This window comes from Corythoichthys intestinalis, chromosome 19, assembly GCF_030265065.1.
Source record: "Corythoichthys intestinalis isolate RoL2023-P3 chromosome 19, ASM3026506v1, whole genome shotgun sequence".
NCBI classification, from domain to species: Eukaryota; Metazoa; Chordata; class Actinopteri; order Syngnathiformes; family Syngnathidae; genus Corythoichthys; species Corythoichthys intestinalis.
Window position 1 is genome coordinate 16,017,763 of NC_080413.1, and position 19,022 is coordinate 16,036,784.

Sequence of the window (19,022 nt, forward strand, 5' to 3'; positions counted from 1 at the left end):
CGCGTCATCTTCGTTATGGATTAAAAAAAAACCGTCACAGATATAATTTAGGTTGCACCGAGATGTTCTTCAAAATTAAAACCACAGTGAAAAAATTCCAGACTTACGACAGCTAATTTAATACTTTTAATACCTTTAATAAAGGAAAACTAAATTCAATGCTTTTTTAATACTTTTAATAACCCGTGGGTACCCTGTACAAGTTTTTTTTTTTTCCCCCCCAAAGTGGGCCCACACACACAGTTTTTGAGTACTCACGCTCCGAAGCGTTCCAAAAACCGATTTTAGACCTGCGTGAGGCCTGCCTAACCAGTTGTGTGCACAGCCGGTGTTCTGTCAAAATTTGCTGCCTAATAAAATTTTGCTCCCAAAGCTTTTGTGGCGCTGAAAAAGCCCTCTTTTACATTCAGTTGGACTCTCAATGTTGTCCAAAGGTGCTAACTAAACTAAATACATCATAAACATACACGTGCAACACGAAAATGGCGTAAATTAATACATAAGGACACGGCGAAGTCACTAACAGTGAGAGAGCGGGGTGCAGTTGTTGTGTGCAGCTAATATGGTCGGATGTGTCTGAGAACTTTTCTACATGTCTTTATATGATCAAACTTAAGTAAATATTCCTTTCTTTAAAGAAAGTGTGTAGTGTTTACTTTGGAATCACTGCATTCGCAGCCATTTTTAACATTATGCGCATGCGCAGAACCGCAAAGTAGAAATTTTTGATGGGTTGAAAAAATTGTCAGAACACCGGATTGAATGCGCCGCAGCTTTGAGAGCGACGAAGTTTTGAGAGCGGTGGAGCTTTGAGCACGGCGGGGCTTTTGAGTGCGGTGAAACTTTTGAGGGCGGCGAAACCTTGGCTGTGGCTTCAGACGGAGAAGTTTCCGAGCGGGACCGTCGCAGGGTAAGCACCGGCGTCGTCGTCGTCTTCTTCGTTAGCCCCGTCTTAGCTACGAGTTAAGCTAACGGCTGTCCGTCGACCTCCTCGTGGCATCCAACTCCAAACAGGCGCGCATCCAATTGACAACACTCTCCCAGCGTTGTCGATGAGCAATCCGTGAATAATGGGAAGATATCACTTGGCATACAGTCCAACTTGCAGCGAACTCTGCGTCCCGAACGTGAGCAAAACCGTTAACATCCAAACTGGCGTTCTCCCTCGTCTCTCTCTCATTTTCCGAACTTTCTCGAACTCCTTTCTCCCTTTTCCCTCCGCAAACCACGATCCTCCAATCAGCGGTCGACGTGCTTCGCTCGCGTCCTCTCGCGAGAGAAAGCAACAGTTCTCCTTGTTGTCGCTATGGCAACGGCACTCAAGCAAGTATGGTCGTATGCTTAAAATGTCCATAAATTCACATAGAAAAGAAATGTTTCACACAAAATGCTTTCAAAAATACATAACAATGTAAACACTGTGTGCATTACAATTATAGACATCCTGGCAATTATTATTGTTATTCTTTTGGGCTAAACCGAGAGTTTATTAAAAGAATAACTAAAATAGTTGTAGGATTAACTCAAATAGGTCACAATCAATATTAATTATTATTCTTTTGGACCTTTGGACAAACATTAGTAATAGATTATATTAACCTATACTATTTTGGAAGCTTTGGTATATGCCCAATTATACCACCGGGCCACACAGAGGTACCTCAGTTCAGTACACACGCACAGTTTGCTATTAAACTGACAAAAATCTCACGTTCATAGGGTCCCCTCTAGTGTCCAAAGTTGTAAATGCTAATGTTGGAAAAATCTGGAAGCGAGGACGAATTGCGTTCACAGTTTAATATTTTTGTCCAAAACAGCGTAGTTTGTTCGTCCCCTTTTCCTTTCTAACCAATGAGAGATGAGAAGTGACGTTCTAACGAATAGGAAGTGCTGCAAACGAGGACCAATTGCGTTCGCTGCTTTAACAGATTGACAACATAATATGTGTTTCGTCATCGGACCAATCACAGAGGTCATAAATGTTAGTCACGTTGCGGACACTGATCAGGTGATTTGTCTTACATATGCTAGTGCAATTCATTGCTTCTCATTCAACAATACTTCTAATCAGCTAAATTGTAGTGTTTTTGGATAAAAAACAGAAATACCAGGAGTGGGGTTCGAACCCACGCGGACATATGTCCATTGGATCTTAAGTCCAACGCCTTAACCACTCGGCCATCCTGGTATACGGGACTGCTTACTGCGTAACACACAATTAAAACACTACATATGTCCGTAGTTCCGAACCTTGCTGTATATGTGATATAAAATTACATAAACTTCGTGCTTTATTTGATATTTTGTTAGAACGTATGTCGTTAACGTTAGCATTGGCTAGTTGTTAACTATCAACGATGGATCAAATATACGCTATATTGAACGACGAACCTACAAAAATTGCGTTGCTTTTGCAATTGGTACGGCAATGGTCCTCAACAACGAGTCCGTGAGCCGATAACCGGCCGTAAGAGCGCTTCTTTGAAAGCGGGAACAGGCTAAATAATAAGAAGGAAAAACCTCCAATTTCCGAAAAAATGAAACCAATAAGCAGCAGCCATACTCAACTTCAGTTTCATTCTACAGGACATTTAAGGTAAGGTAAATGAACGGAAAAGGCAACCATTTCGACTGTGTCAGTGCAATGTATGGGTGAAATTGTTTTTTAGGGGGGCTATTCCTCGTTAGCATGATCAATAGGTGCTACAAAATTTCCCAAAATATATCTAAAACTAACACCAGTCTGAAGTCAAGAGTCGAGGGTTCATTGATTTATCTAAATACTATTTGGTGTACAAATGAAAATACGAGAAGCAGTGTCGATTCAATTTTGCCTTTGTTACGTGAACTAATTAGAAAAAGAAAAAGAAAAAAACAGAACTTCAAGGAAAGCAGCCTTTAACCTGTTTTAACCTTACCTTTTTTGAACTTCATAATCTTAAAACGTGATGTTTTCAAAAGTCCCGGTAATTTCGATAAGAGAAAATAGCTTCGTCATTCAAAGATGGCATCTATCAGCACCCTTCGCAGACATGGATGTGGGCTCGTACGACTCAGTCCATGTGCGTCATTAGGACGCATTGTTTAATGAGTTGGTCAACCGGTTTATCAGACTGTGCAATTCAGTGATATGGGAAAATATGCTCCACGTTCAATTCAAATTATTGTGTACCAAAAATTTTAAACGCCAACTATTTGTTGTTAACTAATCTTCGGGATTTCCCAGGACCCAGACTGTATAAATAAGAAGTGAAATTTAAAATACTGACGAGTTTGCGCAACAAAATGGGTGAAACAAAACATTTTAGTGTTTCACTAACAATAAATTTTACTATAGATACAGCCAGACGCAATTTTATTTTCCTTTGGAATTTTGGCAAAGACTACTTTAGTATTGTTATTCATTTATTCACCCAATGGACCATGAAAAAGATGGGGATTAGTTTTTACCCTTGTTTCAGCTGTGAAATATTGGATCATGTGCATGTATCAAAAAGCTAAAATACAAAGATGTACACACACAAAAAAATATGGTAGATATTTTTTGTGGAAAATCATAGAAAAAAATGGATTTCATAATTATTCTCCCCATTTTTTATAGTTGTTTACTGAAAAACAACAGTTAAAATGTTCTGTTTACGGTAGTTTGTTGTTAATTTAATAGTAAACAATTTACTGTTCTTTTTAACTGTACAATTCTGGCAACCACAGCCCCCAGTATTTTACGGTTTTTCATGGTTATCTCACATTATGAATGTCCTGAACTCACGTTATAATTATGGGTCGGACTGACCTAAATATTGCTGAAATTTCTCACCTGTGAAAAAGTACATAAGAGTAATGCAAAGGCGCTTCTGTCAGTTGTCGGTAGGTACGGGATTTAATTTTTACGTTCAAAAAAATTAATGCTACAAATGTAGTCGTGCTAATAAACAAATGAATCTTCAAAACATTTTTTGTTTTAATTTATTTATTCCAACAGGGTAAACATGGGCAACATTGCAAAAAGGGATTTTTTCTCTTATACTGCCAAGCCTTGGTGATCTCCACATTGGCCTTTTGAGTATAGTTCTGAGTTTTAGCCACGTTGGCTTCAATGTTATTTATCATGGAGCACTGCTCTTCCGTCAGCGCGGCCACATCCTGGAACAGTTCGTGGACTTCCCTGAGCCGGGCCTCCAGTGCCACTAGCTCATTGTGTCGGTCTTTAATTTCGGTCATTGCCCAACGGGAGGAATGGCCCTCATGCGTGGTGGGCAGGCTCTGGGATAACTCATTCCAACCTTCACACCCTTTGTCTATGATTTCATCCAGTTTTTCGTCTGTGATTTTAGTCCCTAATATGGAGGCCTGCCGCTGAATTCGCTCCCGACAAAGAGACCGCTGCATTTCCTCTGTCTGGTTGTAGCTTCCCATAGCGGTTTGGAAGGCGAGGATGAGTGAATCAAACTGCATGCAAGCAATTCGACTTGAAGCTGAGTTAGGCCCCTCCTTTCTCTCCATCATCTTGCTCTGCGCACCGAGCGCTAAAATGCGAGTATGCAGAAGTTGCCCTTGCTTCTGGATCCCTCTGGCGATTTCGTCCGAGTCCCGCTTGACCGTCGCGAGGTGGCGGACGGTGGTGCGAAAGCGCTCGTCGTTCTTCTTCAGGCGCTGGATCTCTAAAAGGAGCAAGGAAATATCCTTGCGGATAGACTCTGCTTCCTTCAGGATGCTCTCGATGTCCAAAGAGTTTTCGAAGACGATCTCTTGAGCTGTCGGCAGCTTGCTCTTGTCATAATCCAAGTTGTCGTCATCCTCCAAGTCTTCGCTAACATTACGCAACCTTTCAAGCATGTCCCGCATTCTGCCTCTGAAATAGAAAAAATGTGTTAGTATTAATCTTAAATCATTTCCATGATCATCATCCAAAATTGTAATGTGTACAAATAATGCAACATTACTGCTACATTGGTATATTTTATACGCATATGGCAATACGACATTCGTTTTCTTATATGTTGCGTAATTCTTTTGAGAAATACTTTATAGAGTTATCCAATGACTTTTGAACCGATTTCTCGATATTGTCCAACTACAAAAATCTGATACCGATATCAAACTGACACTGATATATGTGGTTGTGGATTTAACATATATTTAACATATTTTTCAATAATTTATTGTTCATTTAATTTTTGCACCTTGAATGCAAATGGTCTGCTCAACTATCAAATCCCAAGCATCTTAGTTTGGAGACATCTATTGGTCACTAAGCAAAACTGCTGTACTAAGCTGTGACCAGCCCTTGCACAAAGACAGACGGCTCAAACATTCACTTTGAAGGCGAAGTGCATATTGGCCCAAAACCGAAAATGACACATTGATGTCGATATGATCCGCTATCATTTTAAAATGCTGTTATCGTCCGATATTATCGGCTGCCAGATAGTATCTGATAACTCTCATAATTATCCTTTTTTTTTTTTTGTTAATTATTTTTACCATTTGACGTTGCAGGTCAAGGTTACGTGCACTCACATCACAGATACACACACTTGTTCTGAAGGCTGTTTTTCCATTTGTAACTGGTTAAAAAGAAAATTAATTTATGGCTATTGAAATTGGATTTTATCCATTAAATACAATTCATATTTTGCGATTATTTTTTGGGCTGAGTCTGATCATTAGGAGGGTCATGACCCTTGAATCCTCCTGTAAATTACACCTATGGTCAAGCGAGTATACAACAATTGTGATTATTATTGTGATTGTATTATATTGTGATTAAATTATTTTATATTTAGTAGCTTGCTTTTATTAAATCATGATATAGAGTTGCTTGTTTGGCGCATTTTGTATGCAAGATAAATCTTGTTGCAATGTTTCCTGTTATTGTGTTATGTTATGTGTATGTATCTATTGCTGTTGAACTCAAACATTTTGCCTACAACTATGGAGACAATAGCTAATTTACACCCGGTACTATGAAGCAGAAACGATGGCATCGGTCTGATAGACAAAAGTTGAACACTGTGTACCAGTAGTTCACATGCCTTTCAAGGTCCCAACCTAGTTAAAACAATATTATCCGTCAAAACAAAAACTGGAAACTATTTTTCATATATATATTTGCTAAAATGTTTGATTAGATAACTGAAAAGTCAATTCGTTCTTATCAAACGTGAATAACACAACTACAGATATTTAATGGCATGTACATGGGAGTAAATTTTGCTTTACAAAAAAACGAGTATAAGAGCAATACTCCTATGTTTTGCACGATCCTGAATCGATCATTTGATATCGATTTGTTTTCGCATCTGGACTGCAGCAATTTGGATTGAACCAAATGGATAACAAACAAAAAACTTACCCCTTTTTTGATTTCCTCAAGCTCCAAAATCAGGATATCCTTGACAGAGAGCCTTCCTCTGATTTATCAAATCCCGGCAAATTGAAAGAGCATCATTGACTCTCTGCTAAACGAAAAGTGGCTTACTGGTGCGCATGCAGAATCCACAAGCCTTAAAATATACATACAGCAAGGCCCTGCCCTCTCTTTCCAGCATTAATTCTTCCTGGAAGATTTTTTTTAAACTTCTCTGAATGCTTCAAATGTAAGGAAGTTAAAGACCGGGTCGACCAGTTTATCAAACACGTGTATGTCACGCAACAAGTCATGTTTTCAAGTTCTTTTACACTATGTACAGTAAGAGAGTTTTCACATTTGCAATGTGACGTGTGGGTTTGTCATTTGAAATATTTACATGATTACATCATTGAGAGGAATCGTAATGATTTGAATAAAATGTATCACTTGAACATGTTTTTAATGTAGATTTGGAATGTTTAAGTGCAAACAAAGTTGTTATGCAGTACAATAGACGAATTAAATAAAACAGAATGGTTGTATATTAATCCATTGCTATGACACGTAACAACGTTAAAATTTTGTGCAGTTTAGAGTAAAAACAAAGTTTGTGATCATCAGGCAGCAATAATTTAATTGTCAATTGGGATAAAAGACATCATAATGCACATTGTAAACAATTTTCTTCAATCTAGTGCCAACTACAAAAACATTTTTACAGTGCATTTACACAAAAAAGATCAAGAATGACAGTAAATTGACATGCATTTTTAATACAAAAACTGATGTGGATACATGCTTTTAATCGGGTAGGGATGTAATGCTAAGTCAATTTAATGGTGGTACAGTATATGTATGAGATTTGTTTTCTTGGAAACATGTTTTACAAGTCAAGAGATATACAACATGTTCACACAAACTCATGAGAACATGAGGTTGCGGTATTATCATGACTTACATAGAAATGCCTTTTCGCTTCCTGGTTTCAGGTACTTGTCACGTTCATAAAAATGTCTGAACACAATCACTCAAGTATTTTTAGCCCAGCGTTTAATTAGTAAGCTCCAGTTTCCTATTATGGAAACACTAAAATGACGGATTGTAGGATGTCTGAAAAATTATCCTGATTAATCTACAGTATAATGTGGATTAACAGGGATTTTTCATTTGTCTGAAGGGTTGTTCTGAAAACAGGGCCGATCTTTGGTCAATATCAAGGATCGCGTGCCAATCAATAGAGATTTAGCATATCCACAAAGATTAAATGAGGAAGCTTGTCGTACAAATTGAGGAGCAACTGGTTGAGTTGTTGAGTGTTTAACTTGTTTTTAACAATAAAAATGTTAAGGAAATGAGTCGTTTTTTATGTCGTGGTGATATCAATGTGTGTAGAAGTTTCTCGACACCATAAGAGCAATTAGCATTAGCAGGATGTAACAGTCCATTGCATAGGTGCCCAAACCAGTTCTCAAGGGTCGATGTGGGTCCTGTTTTTATGTTCCTACCAATCGAGCACAGACAGGTTACCTAGGAGTGCCCGAGTCTGGTCCTCGAAAGCCCCTATCCAGCTTGTTTTCCATGTCTCCCTCCTTTAACACACCTGAATCAAATGATCAGCAAGCTCTGCAGGAGCCTGATCACGATCCTGATTATTTGATCAGGTGTGTTCGAGGAGGGACACATGGAAAACAAGCTGGATAGGGATTCTCGACGGACCGGACTTGGGCACCCCTGGCTTTAACCAATGAAGTTCCTGCTTAAACATATTAAAATCAAATCAACCGATTACACTTGTAAAACACCAGGTTGGTGAAAAGGTGTCCTCTTAATGGGTTTGGACCCATGTTAATGCGGCCATTTGTGGAATAGTTTGGACACCTCTGGTTGATTGGATTTTGGGGGGGTTTGGAGTACATTTACTTATTGTACTGCTCTCACATGTAGGAAAGGAGTTGATTGATTGATTTGTTTGGTAAAATATACTTGATTAATCCTGTAGTTGAAATTCTGAAGTACAGTATTGACTGCTAACAGAACTTTAAAACACTCAGAAACTTAAGGCTAGGTTCATACTACAGGTCTTAATGCACGAATCAGATTTTTTTTCGTGTTTTTCCGACTCGAGTGTGGCATTAACGTGACGGTCTGAACGTGACAACTCACATAGAAGTGGACCATTTCAAATCCGATCTGAGTCACTTTCGTATGTGGTTCAAATCCGATCTGATCCGATCATTTTTCCAGAATGTGGCTAGCGGTCCGAACTGTCAAGAGTCCCAAATCAGAATTCATGCAGCAAGTACAGTACGTCAGCAAAGAGCAAGAGGCACGGAGGACGGCAGCGATGCAGGCATTAGCGCCTAGCTTGAACTCTGCTTTTAAGCACGAAGTGGGCTTGACCACAGTCATAAAAAAATAAAATGAAGAAAAGGATAATCCTGACATTTTTCGATTTTCATTCTGTGTGCCGAATGAGCAATATTTCATTATTGCACACATGGCAGTCAGAGCAAACTGACGCACCCACGTCATTTCACGCACACACATCAAGGCTTATGTGTGTGCGTGCATGCGTTCTATCAGTCCATATAAACTTTAAAAATAAAACTAAACAGGGATTATTAGTGTCTGTTATTTGTGTCCTCTTTTTGGAATTCAAAATATGATCACCCTGTAATGACAAACAGCTAGCATGTGAAATTTGTTTTGATTCTTTCGCGCATGTGGGTCACTTTGCTGAGCGCATCTCGGACTGCGAATTAGTGCGGATGCGTGATACTTGAACGGGCTAAATTGACAAAGACAGTCTGAACGGACACGCCAAAAAACAGATATGACAAAAAATAGGATTTGTGCATTAAGACCTGTAGTATGAACCTAGCCTTATACACCACCCCGCCAATCTGTAAAGCGGATTATCATCTATTGCAGGTGGTCCCTGGAACATTTCCTGTACAATCAATGTGCTTTCATGCCTCGAGCTAGTTAAAGCATGGGAAGCAACTACAAAACATCTGTCTAAATGGATTGCTCCTGTCATGACGTTTGGCCTTGCCGAGTTTGACCAGCGATTCCTGCAAGACTTCGTCCGTTTTCTGAACGTTGGTCTGGATGGAGTTCAGCATGGGACCCTGGTCCTCCACCAGCAGAGCGACATCCAGGAAGATCTCGTGAACGCCCTTGATGCGGTTCTCCAGGTCCACCAGCTCTTGGTGGCGCTTCTCGATCTGGGACAGAGCCGTGCGAGCTGTCTTGCCTTCCGCCATGATGTTGTCGGTGAAGGTGTTCCAGTGCCCTTTCTCTATCATCTCCTCAACCTCCTCGCCTGTCACCTCCCGCCCTACAATCTCCATCTGCCTTTGGATTTGCGCTTTACAGTTGTCTCGGTGACTCATTTCGGCCTCGTTATAGTCAAACATGGCGTCACGGAAACCATTGCTAAGGCAGGCGTATTGGGTTCGGGCAATGCGCGTGATTGCAGAATTGGGGCCGTGCACTTCTTCTAGCTTGTAGGCCGTGTTGTCCATGTTCCGCAGGTTCGACAACACGCGCTCGGCCCTTGTTTTAATATCAGCGCCGATGGCGTTCGCGTCCTTTTTGATAGTGCTCATGGTGGTTACACCTTGGAACATGCGAGAGTTCTGCTCCCGGAGCCTTTTCACCTCCAGACGAATGAGCTGGATGTCTTTGTGGATGTCCTGCGCCTGCTCAAAAATCTTAGATAAAGCGGGGCTGTTGTCGAACACAACTGCCTCATGGGGAAGCTCATCCTCCAGGTCCACATTACTCAGGGTGTCCGACGTGCCCGAATCGGCGTACTCCATCGGCTCCACGTAATTAGTGGACAACTGCTGCATGTTGCTCAGTCGGTCCCTCATCGTTGAGCTGCAAATAAAATAATTTACAGGATTTATGTTATTTTCTGAAGCAAAACGATATTGAAATAGTATGATGACAATATCCTGCCGGCTACTTTCTAAAGCCAGAACAGTACAGTGATACCTGAATTTAAGAGTGCGTTAAAAAATTCGACCTCTAGTATTCTGATTAAACTTAAAATGCCTACATAATATTTTGTTTTATGACCATGTGAACACAGAAACTATCAAATTATAGACTAAGCCCTCTTTTTGTCATCACAAAACAAGTTTATTCTAATTAATTATGTACTTTTGTATATCGTAAGAGAAAATACAGTATCTTTTTATGAGGACATACATATTTTTTGTATAACAGCAACTTCAACACCAACATGTTTTGCTATAGTGACCTTTCAAACAAAAGAACGTTGCGTTCCATGACTTTCACTCACAAATCTATTTGCTAATGGCACTCACCGTTTGGAATCCAGTTGAGTTTTTCATGTCATTATCACAGAATTTTTTTTTCATAAAATGTTTTCCGAGTTGCGAGCTGTTGTTTCAGTTGATTTTTTTTACATCCATATTCTGAACATTTTTTGTCATAAACTAACAGGAGAAAGCTCGTCTTGCCTGCGTGCCAGGAGATAACAGCATCTTAATTGCGTTTTCTCCTCACTTGAACTGCGACATTTCCAAAGCTCGCTCATACCACAAATCTTTGCTCTGAACTTTGAAAACTACTAAGTTAGAACATTAAACAATGAACCTCAACCACAGAGAACGCCAATCCTTTATTTAACGTGTCAGATAACACTATACTCACTACTAATTAATTTATTCTACAAACACTTCCTGTTTTTTTCCATAAAAGCAAAACTCATATTTTTTTAGCCGTATAAAATGTTATAATGTTTAATATAAAAAATTTTTTTAAATCACGCTGGCTTTTCCCTTCAAGGTGAAACCACCCAATGCCAGGTACAGGCCAGACAGGTTCTCGATTGAATACTTTTAAGGTGTTGCGCCTCACCAAACGGGTTCCTTTGACTTTTCATCTGACTGACATCTTTGTCCCAGCATTCGTTTTGATTACTTATCAGGGAAGAGCATCACTTCCAGCACATACCGTACATGAACAGTTACAGGAAAATATACTTTATTTACATACAAAGAAATACAGTTCATTTTGCTTATCACATTTTAACAGGTACACACTGATTCCATCATTACGATGAGCCATTGCTGAACTTGTATTGTTGAATTAGATTTCTTGTGCTAATATGGATGAAAACCAATAAGGAAATTATTACAGATAATAATGCTAGATACATATACATATTTTATTATTTGAATAAGGTAGAGGGTTCATTCATGTCTCTAGCTTTGTACAAAAAAGTGAATTTCATAAACTACTGCATACAGACTTACTGCATACTGTGGTTTTTAAATTTATATACATGGCATGTCACATTAAATTGAAGCAGTGAACTAATTTAATTTTTCCACTTGATATTGTAATTTAGTACAATTACCTTGACATGAGTTTCAAGATAACATAAATACACAAAATTTGAAACTGAACACTTTTTTATTCTCTTTGTTCAACTACTTCTGTATGAATATTGTTTTGCTTATTTTGACACAATTATTGCCAAACTAAACTTAATGGTGCACCGAATAAACAATTGAATTTTTAGCATGTGGTGTTTTAATTAATTTGACTCAATTTTCAACATTTTGACGCAAAAAGTGAGAATAAGCACACTACACAAACCTAATACAGTAATTAAATAAAAGTGTCTTACCTTTGCGGTTTGTCAAACTTTTGTCTTAACAGTGAGGTGACTTGTGTTTCAGCAACATCCTACAGTGCGGGGAGCAGCAATGGGGTTCCCTACCTCTGCATGCGGAGAGCAGAAATTGTAGGGTGCCGATGTGGGTTGGCTTTAGTCCGAATGACAGTAGTCGCAAGGAAGGAATGAAGACCGGCGAGTTTGTGAAGTTAAGTGGGAAAAGGCGTGTTATCATTTGTTGGAGCAAAGACATAAAGTGTTTCTGTACTTAATTTGGCTCATTTTATACACACGGCTCATTGCGTTTTTTCCACAAATTTTGCTGATATGTGCATGTTAAAAGTTTGATTTGGATAGCTAAATCATAAGGGCTGTGTTTCAGTAACAGTTTGAGTTGCCCTCGCTCACTTGCTATGACGTCACACAAAGGCCACTTGGAGGGCGGAGGGAAAGTGGGCGGATAGGGAGACGGAAATGGAACACACCTGCCCTCGTTCACTCACAGGCAAGAAAATCATGGAACAACCACAAGGTGTTGAAGTAGCGCTATACTGCCTATTCCAAATCAGTGGCGCCTCCAGAAATTTTTCATTAGGGTGGCCAAATGGGCCACTTAAAACCTTGGGGTGGCACACAAAAAAATAAAAGCTATAATTTCAGGTTTTTACTATGTGTAGTAATAAACAGGTAAGTAGAAAAGTGTCAAAAAGACTTCAGGACACGCCTACTGATATACTTTGGTTGATTGTGTTATATTGTATATTGTATACCATTATATTGTGTTAATGTAAATAGTCCATAATAGTCCAGTCAACATTTTGAGTTCCGAAGCTACTACAATCTGACATTATACTGGCGAGTGGGGTGACCAACAAATTCATTGGGGGGAGCCGTGGCCAGGCCTGGCCACCCCCTGGTGGCACCATTATTCCACATCGCACAAAATATACTGTACAGCAACTCATGTCATTAAACCGGAGACGTATTCCGCACATGATGGCAATACGTCGGTACCTGGGAATTGTCAGAATTATTAGTTTTGTATCAAAATTTATTTGGGCAAGTCATTATTTATTTATTCATTTGTCTATACCTTATAATCTGTAGACATATTTGTTGTTAAAATACATTTAACCTATTTAAAGTTTAGTTTCAGTCCCTCCCAACACCATTTGATTGACAGACCATTCCTTTCGTTAAAAGAAAAATAGAAAAGACAAGCGAAATAGAAACATCAATGACAAAAATTGTCATTGTTTTTTCCTTTTCTTTAATGACAAAAGTGAAAGTCAATAAAAAGTTACTTTACTCTTTATTTATTCATTTATTTCTCTTTATATATTTATTTATTTATTTATTTATTTATTTATTTATTTATTTATGCATGTGTTTTTCCCGGTCCTTGAGAACCCCAATCCAGCTTGTTTTCCATGTCTCCCTCCTCTAACACACCTGAATCACCTAATCAGGATCGTTATCAGGCTGCTGCAGCACTTGCTGATGAGCTGATCATTTGATTCAGGTGTGTTAAAGGAGGGAGACACGGAAAACAAGCTGGATAGGGGCTCTCGAGGACTGGGATTGGGCACCCCTGCTCTAAGGTCGATCTTACCAAATTCACTTCGCTGTTTAGGGAAATGGAACAGCCCTAAAGATGGCAGCGGGGATTCAGCCAAGGGGGAGTGTCTAGGGCAAGTGAGCGAGAGCACATTTAAACCGCGATTGAAACGCAGCCATGGTTTTCAGCAGCAACGAGAATCACTTCTGTGACAAGTTTCCTGGGCGGTACCATCTTTAACATTTTCTGCTACACGGACTTCCGGTTTCGACAGAACAACATGAAGTGCGGTGGAAATAAGCAGTGTGTAGGCACAGTTAAACTGCAAAATCAAACCAGAGAAACCCACGGAATCTCCAAAAATGGATTCAGCACGACCCAGATACTTTTGTAAAATAAAAAACAAACAAACAAAAAAAAGCTGCTGGCTGGTGCATCATAGAGTAGTGTTGATTTTGATTGTTTACTTCTCAAGATTTTGCTGTTGATGTCGTCACTTTTGTAAGTCTCAAGTGATTTCACTGTCCATTGATGATTCTTCTATCATTAACGTAGGGTTATGGAGGTAGATTTGGGTCTTTATTATTCAATCAAAAAAAAAAGTTGCTTCAATCAAAATATATAGTTTCAATTAAAAAAAACATCACTTCAATCAAACAAAAAAAAAATGACTACAAAAAATAAATTTGAGACTAAAAAAAAGCATTTGAAAACTTTTTCTTTTGTTGAATTTTTTTTTTTTTTTTGATTGAAGTCAATTTTTTTTAAATTGAAACAACTCTTTTTTGTTTGAAGTAATGTTGTTTTACTTTTGGGCCACATTTTGGCTAGGACATTTGTGTTTTTATTATTCAATCAAAAATAAATTGCTTTGAGAACTGTCATCAAATCAGAAAATTAAAAGCAATAAATATGAGCTGAAAACTGAAAGAAATGGGGAGAAAAAGGTGAGGTCCTTGTGCAAAGTGATCAGAAAATTAAAAGCAATAAATATGAGCTGAAAACTGAAAGAAATGGGGAGAAAAAGGTGAGGTACTTGCTGCAAAGTGAGTTTGAACTCTGAAGGACACTACACTGGACATGGTTTCAGGGTCGAGGTTGGAAAATGAATATGAAGAGTGGCCTATATGCTGCAATATTTTGTTTTCATTTTAATTTAGTTGGGGGGGGGTGGTAAAAAATAATACTAATAATAGTAAGCATTGTCAGTAGCAGTCGGGAGGGAGGTCAACTTGTATTGAATGTTTTTTTTTTTGGGTGTAATGGATTTGAAGAAATACCCCTCAATGTCTATTTATTATTCTCATTTATTGACAAAGATGTGGGAACCCTGAAGAACAAGAAACATAGCTACTTAGATTTAAATGTGATTTTTATGATCTTCATGTGATGTAAAGCACTTTGAATTGCCTCGTGTTGAATTGTGCTATATAAATAAATTTGCCTTGCCTTGCCTTGCCTTAGCCACAGCATGCTAATATAACTAAATAAGAGAAAAAGAACAACAAGTACTAACAAGGCTGATAACATATAGAGTATATTTCTGTACATATATTACCAAAAATACAACAAGAGACACATAATTGCCACTAAAAGCAAGTAAACTTATAGAAATATGTGTGGAGCACAAATAGCACAACGCAACAGCATAAATTTCTCACAACTACTCATTCTCCCACTATTAGGAGGACTAACTCTCCCACTATTAGGAGGAATAACATTAGTATGGAACGGCGCTGCCCTCTAGCGGCCGGTGGGATTCTCTTCAGGATTGATATTTCTCATGAAATCTTAAAAGACAAGTGAGCTTTGAGATTTTGTTGTCGACCGCAAAGAACGCCTGGTTATATTGTGATGACGTGATGTCATATTTTTGCTAGGGCCACTACCCACTGCCACTACCCAGATAGCAGACCGAAACTGAGGCCATGTCCACACGTAGCAGGGTATTTGGCAAAAAGAAGATATTTTTCTACGGTTTGACCTATCATCCACACGCGCACGCAGATTTAAACCACTGTTCTTAAAGGGTATGACAACACCTGGGGAAATGCTAATATTCCATCATTTATCCATAAACGCATGTCTTTTGTATTCAAATCATGCCACTTCGTGTAATTACACATATCGCAACACCTAGAAAGTGATAGAAATTTGGAGCGATTGTCAAGCTAAGAGGACCGCCCCCCGAGATCCCGGAAATCTAGCATCTTGTGTGCGTGACGTCAAAAGAAGGAAACAACCGGCTCAGTGCTTAGTACTGAATATCGGCGATGATGGCGGACAATTTTGTTTCTAGTTGCAGCGACGAATCTGACGTAACGAACGTTCTTCTAATGGTGACGAGGAGAGTTATGAACCTTTCTTTGGTGTTTTGGGTTATCAATTTGAGCCCAAACGAAAGCCAATGCAGCCTAATGAAAGGATGATTGAGGGGAGCAATCACACTGATGAAACCCCGGCAACAGTTCGTGTGGGAAACACCAAATGGTATGTTTTGCATTTCTTATTGTGAAGCTGATACACCGTGACCGAAAAATAAAGTAATGTATAGAATAATTATCATTTATTGTGCTATCATAGGTTTTCGCTCTGCCAACAGACACAAATATGAATGGGATTAAAGGATTTGTTGTATATATTTTACGAGCGGTAAATTATACGTAGATGTGTCCAGTCCTATATCCAATGCGAGATATGTTTTTTATTATATAAGAGTACTCACTCTGGCCATTTCGAGCTTAGCAGCTAGCCTTCTTTGCTTTGTCTGGGGCGGTGGGGTGGTGTCATCAGTGCCAGGCGTCTTCCTCTTTCTTGATATCTCGGGACATTTTATGTGGCTGCGCGTGTATGGTGGGCACCGCATCTGCTTCATTAGTCCACAGTTCGAATAGCTTTCAGGTGAAAAATGCGCACCACACAAAACCGTGACGGAGGCAGCTCTTTTTCTCGCGTTCGTGAACTCATGAGTACTACATTGCGACAAATGGCTATTTGTACACCACATAGCATGACAGGTTTGAACCATTTTAGCGATTTTTTTATCAAACCGAACGCAACTCTCTCGTCGATAAACAACGATGGAATCTGCCTCGACCTTTTGTTTCATTGCTATGAAGTCTCCGCCCCATTCGGCTGTTTCCGGAATACTTTCGGAAATGTTCGTAATTTTAGATCTATTTTCGATAATTGCTCATTAATGTGATTTATTTTTTTGTTAACTTTATTCATATTTGTTATCTTGCCACATAACGGTTCTATTGAGACCTCACAGCCCCTTAGCATTATAATACCCTTTAAAAACGACGGGGAAGGTCAAGATTTGCGAATTCTGCGTTTGTGGCTCCATCATGTGGACACTAATAACCGAAGATTTACGTCACTGACTGCGACAAATTTTGTCCTCACCAATTTTTACATTTGGAGTATATTAAATAGGCGCTTTATTGCCTTTTTTTTTTTTTTCTTTTCTTGCTGTGCTTCTTATTGAATAGTGAGTATTATTTATTAATTTGTACTTAAAAATGAATGAAAGCGGTTGGCTGTGGACGTTTGTTTTTTTTTTCTACACAAACCTACAGGTGTAGACGCAATTATTTCCCCCCGACGTATTAGAGCAGAATCCTCGTTTAAAAAAAAAAAAAAAAAAAAACTGCTGCGTGTGGACATAGCCTGAATAAACGTTGATTTTTCATCAAAATCATCAGTATGGTTGACATCGAAATTTTCGACTTCAAGTGACGTTTAAAAAACGGTGCTCTATGATATGTCAGGCGATGGTTGGGTTAACATTGTTTTATCGTTGATGAACTAATGTTGACAAATAGTTGATTTATGATTGACCGGGAAATAGGAGTGAAACGTCATTGAATTATGGATGAGAGGGCGTTTTGGTCGATAACATAACATTGATTCAGCGTTGTTCCAATATTATTAATAATCGAAATGTCGTTTAGGTTTTATAAGTATTTCAACGTTGAAACAACATTAATAGAGGGTGCAAAATTGACGTTGATTCAACGATATAAGATCGACAGCGGAATGTTCGTTCAAATACTTGAATAATGGTCCTCCAAAAGTAAGCCCACATTACATCTGTAACTTAAAGGTCTGTTGTTCTTTGGCAGGGCTCACAAATGAACTACATAAAACAGCCACAGAAAATTCGTTTCCACTGACTTAATTCCAGTGCTTAGCAATGCCCTCTTTAATCGATAGGTGGCAACAAAGTAGCATAAATGAAGTACAAACTATACTAGTCTAAACCGTGCAGTTGCGTGGGTAGCAATCAAAGTTCATGGACTTCAAACATAAATTTATTTCCTCATTTTGAGTATCAAACTTTATTCCACTATTGACTTTTTTTAAACTGTCAAGTCCCTGTAATTAAAATACTAATCAAGTGCAAGTTGTCTTTTTTGTCTGCCAATTTTGTGGTGTGGAATTTTGTGGAAGTGTTAACTTCCATACAAGTGTACATGTAATTATAAAGGAGAAAATTGTCATATGCATGCATGAATATACCACTGATCCCAGTTGTGGACGGCTCTCCTGTTTTTTGAAGGCCGCAGTTTGTTTGGCTTCACCCACGCATCAAACTGTGAAAAGTGGATTTTATACTGGCAACCTAAAAATACGGAGGCCTTGTTTGTTGTCGTTGTCTCCAGTTTCAACGCTCCCCTGCCATGATCCGTGAAACCTAAACCTCTGATGTGCGGTGCCTGCCAAAAAGGACCAAGAACCTCGCAAAAAGGTTGTTTTTCACACACTAGGAGGACAGTCGTACACGTACTGCTGGATTTTAATCACAGTGGAACCCCGAAAACGGTCAACACGTTGGATTTTGTTTGGATTTAAAAACATTTTTCCCACAGGAAATCATGAATATAGAAAGCATCTGTTCCAGAGTCACAAACTGAGACCAGTTTTAAGTGTATAAATAAGCTCAGAATGTTAAAAGAAGGCATAATGTAATTCATGCTAACATTGAAGCAATTTATTTCCTTAAACATTAAGTGTAAACAAATGTCAAATAGTGTAATGTGTGCACAGAATGAAAACAATGTTATACTCAACTGTGGGTATATATCAGAGGTGGGCAAACCGGTCCTCGAGGGCCGCAGTGGGTCCTGGTCTTTGTTCCAACTGATTCAGCACAGACAGTTTAACCAATGAGGTTTCAGTGGAAACAAGAAGCACCTGACGGCAATCAACTGATTGCACTTGTAAGAAACCAGATTGGTGAAAGGCTGTCCTCATGATGGGTATGAACAAAAACCTGCACCCACTGCGACCCTTTGTGGAATAGTTTGCCCACCCCTGGTATATATCTTTAAAGTGCATTAAAAGGCCACTATGGAAAACGTCGGTCTGAACGGTTGCACAAAAAAATTGGATATGCCAAAAAATAAGATCAGATTTGTGCATTAAAACCTGTGGTGGCCTTACACTGTGAT

The 19,022-nt window shown here is 38.9% G+C and overlaps 2 protein-coding genes and 1 non-coding gene across 3 annotated transcripts; all 3 read right to left on the reverse strand.

The window, feature by feature from the left end:
* Window positions 1-2,105: 2,105 nt before the first annotated feature.
* On the reverse strand, window positions 2,106-2,188 carry trnal-uaa (transfer RNA leucine (anticodon UAA)). The gene has a single exon. It is a non-coding gene; the product is annotated as a tRNA-Leu (tRNA).
* Window positions 2,189-3,966: 1,778 nt separating this feature from the next.
* LOC130907983 (syntaxin-11-like) lies at window positions 3,967-6,525 on the reverse strand. Its single transcript, XM_057823551.1, has 2 exons — window positions 6,356-6,525; window positions 3,967-4,852 (listed from the first exon to the last, which is right to left on the reverse strand). Exon 2 carries the CDS (start codon window positions 4,843-4,845, stop codon window positions 3,967-3,969), a length of 879 nt encoding a protein of 292 aa, XP_057679534.1. The 5' UTR covers window positions 4,846-4,852; window positions 6,356-6,525.
* Window positions 6,526-6,900: 375 nt separating this feature from the next.
* Window positions 6,901-12,171, reverse strand: stx11b.1 (syntaxin 11b, tandem duplicate 1). The gene is made up of 2 exons (XM_057823699.1): window positions 12,021-12,171; window positions 6,901-10,237 (listed from the first exon to the last, which is right to left on the reverse strand). The coding sequence occupies exon 2, from the start codon at window positions 10,228-10,230 to the stop codon at window positions 9,334-9,336; it is 897 nt and encodes a 298-aa protein (XP_057679682.1). The 5' UTR covers window positions 10,231-10,237; window positions 12,021-12,171; the 3' UTR covers window positions 6,901-9,333.
* Between the last annotated feature and the right edge of the window lie 6,851 nt (window positions 12,172-19,022).

Coding starts and splice junctions, on each gene's coding strand:
- LOC130907983 (XM_057823551.1), bottom strand. CDS start 4,845: ATGCGGGACATGCTTGAAAGGTTGCGTAATGTTAGCGAAGACTTGGAG.
- stx11b.1 (XM_057823699.1), bottom strand. CDS start 10,230: ATGAGGGACCGACTGAGCAACATGCAGCAGTTGTCCACTAATTACGTG.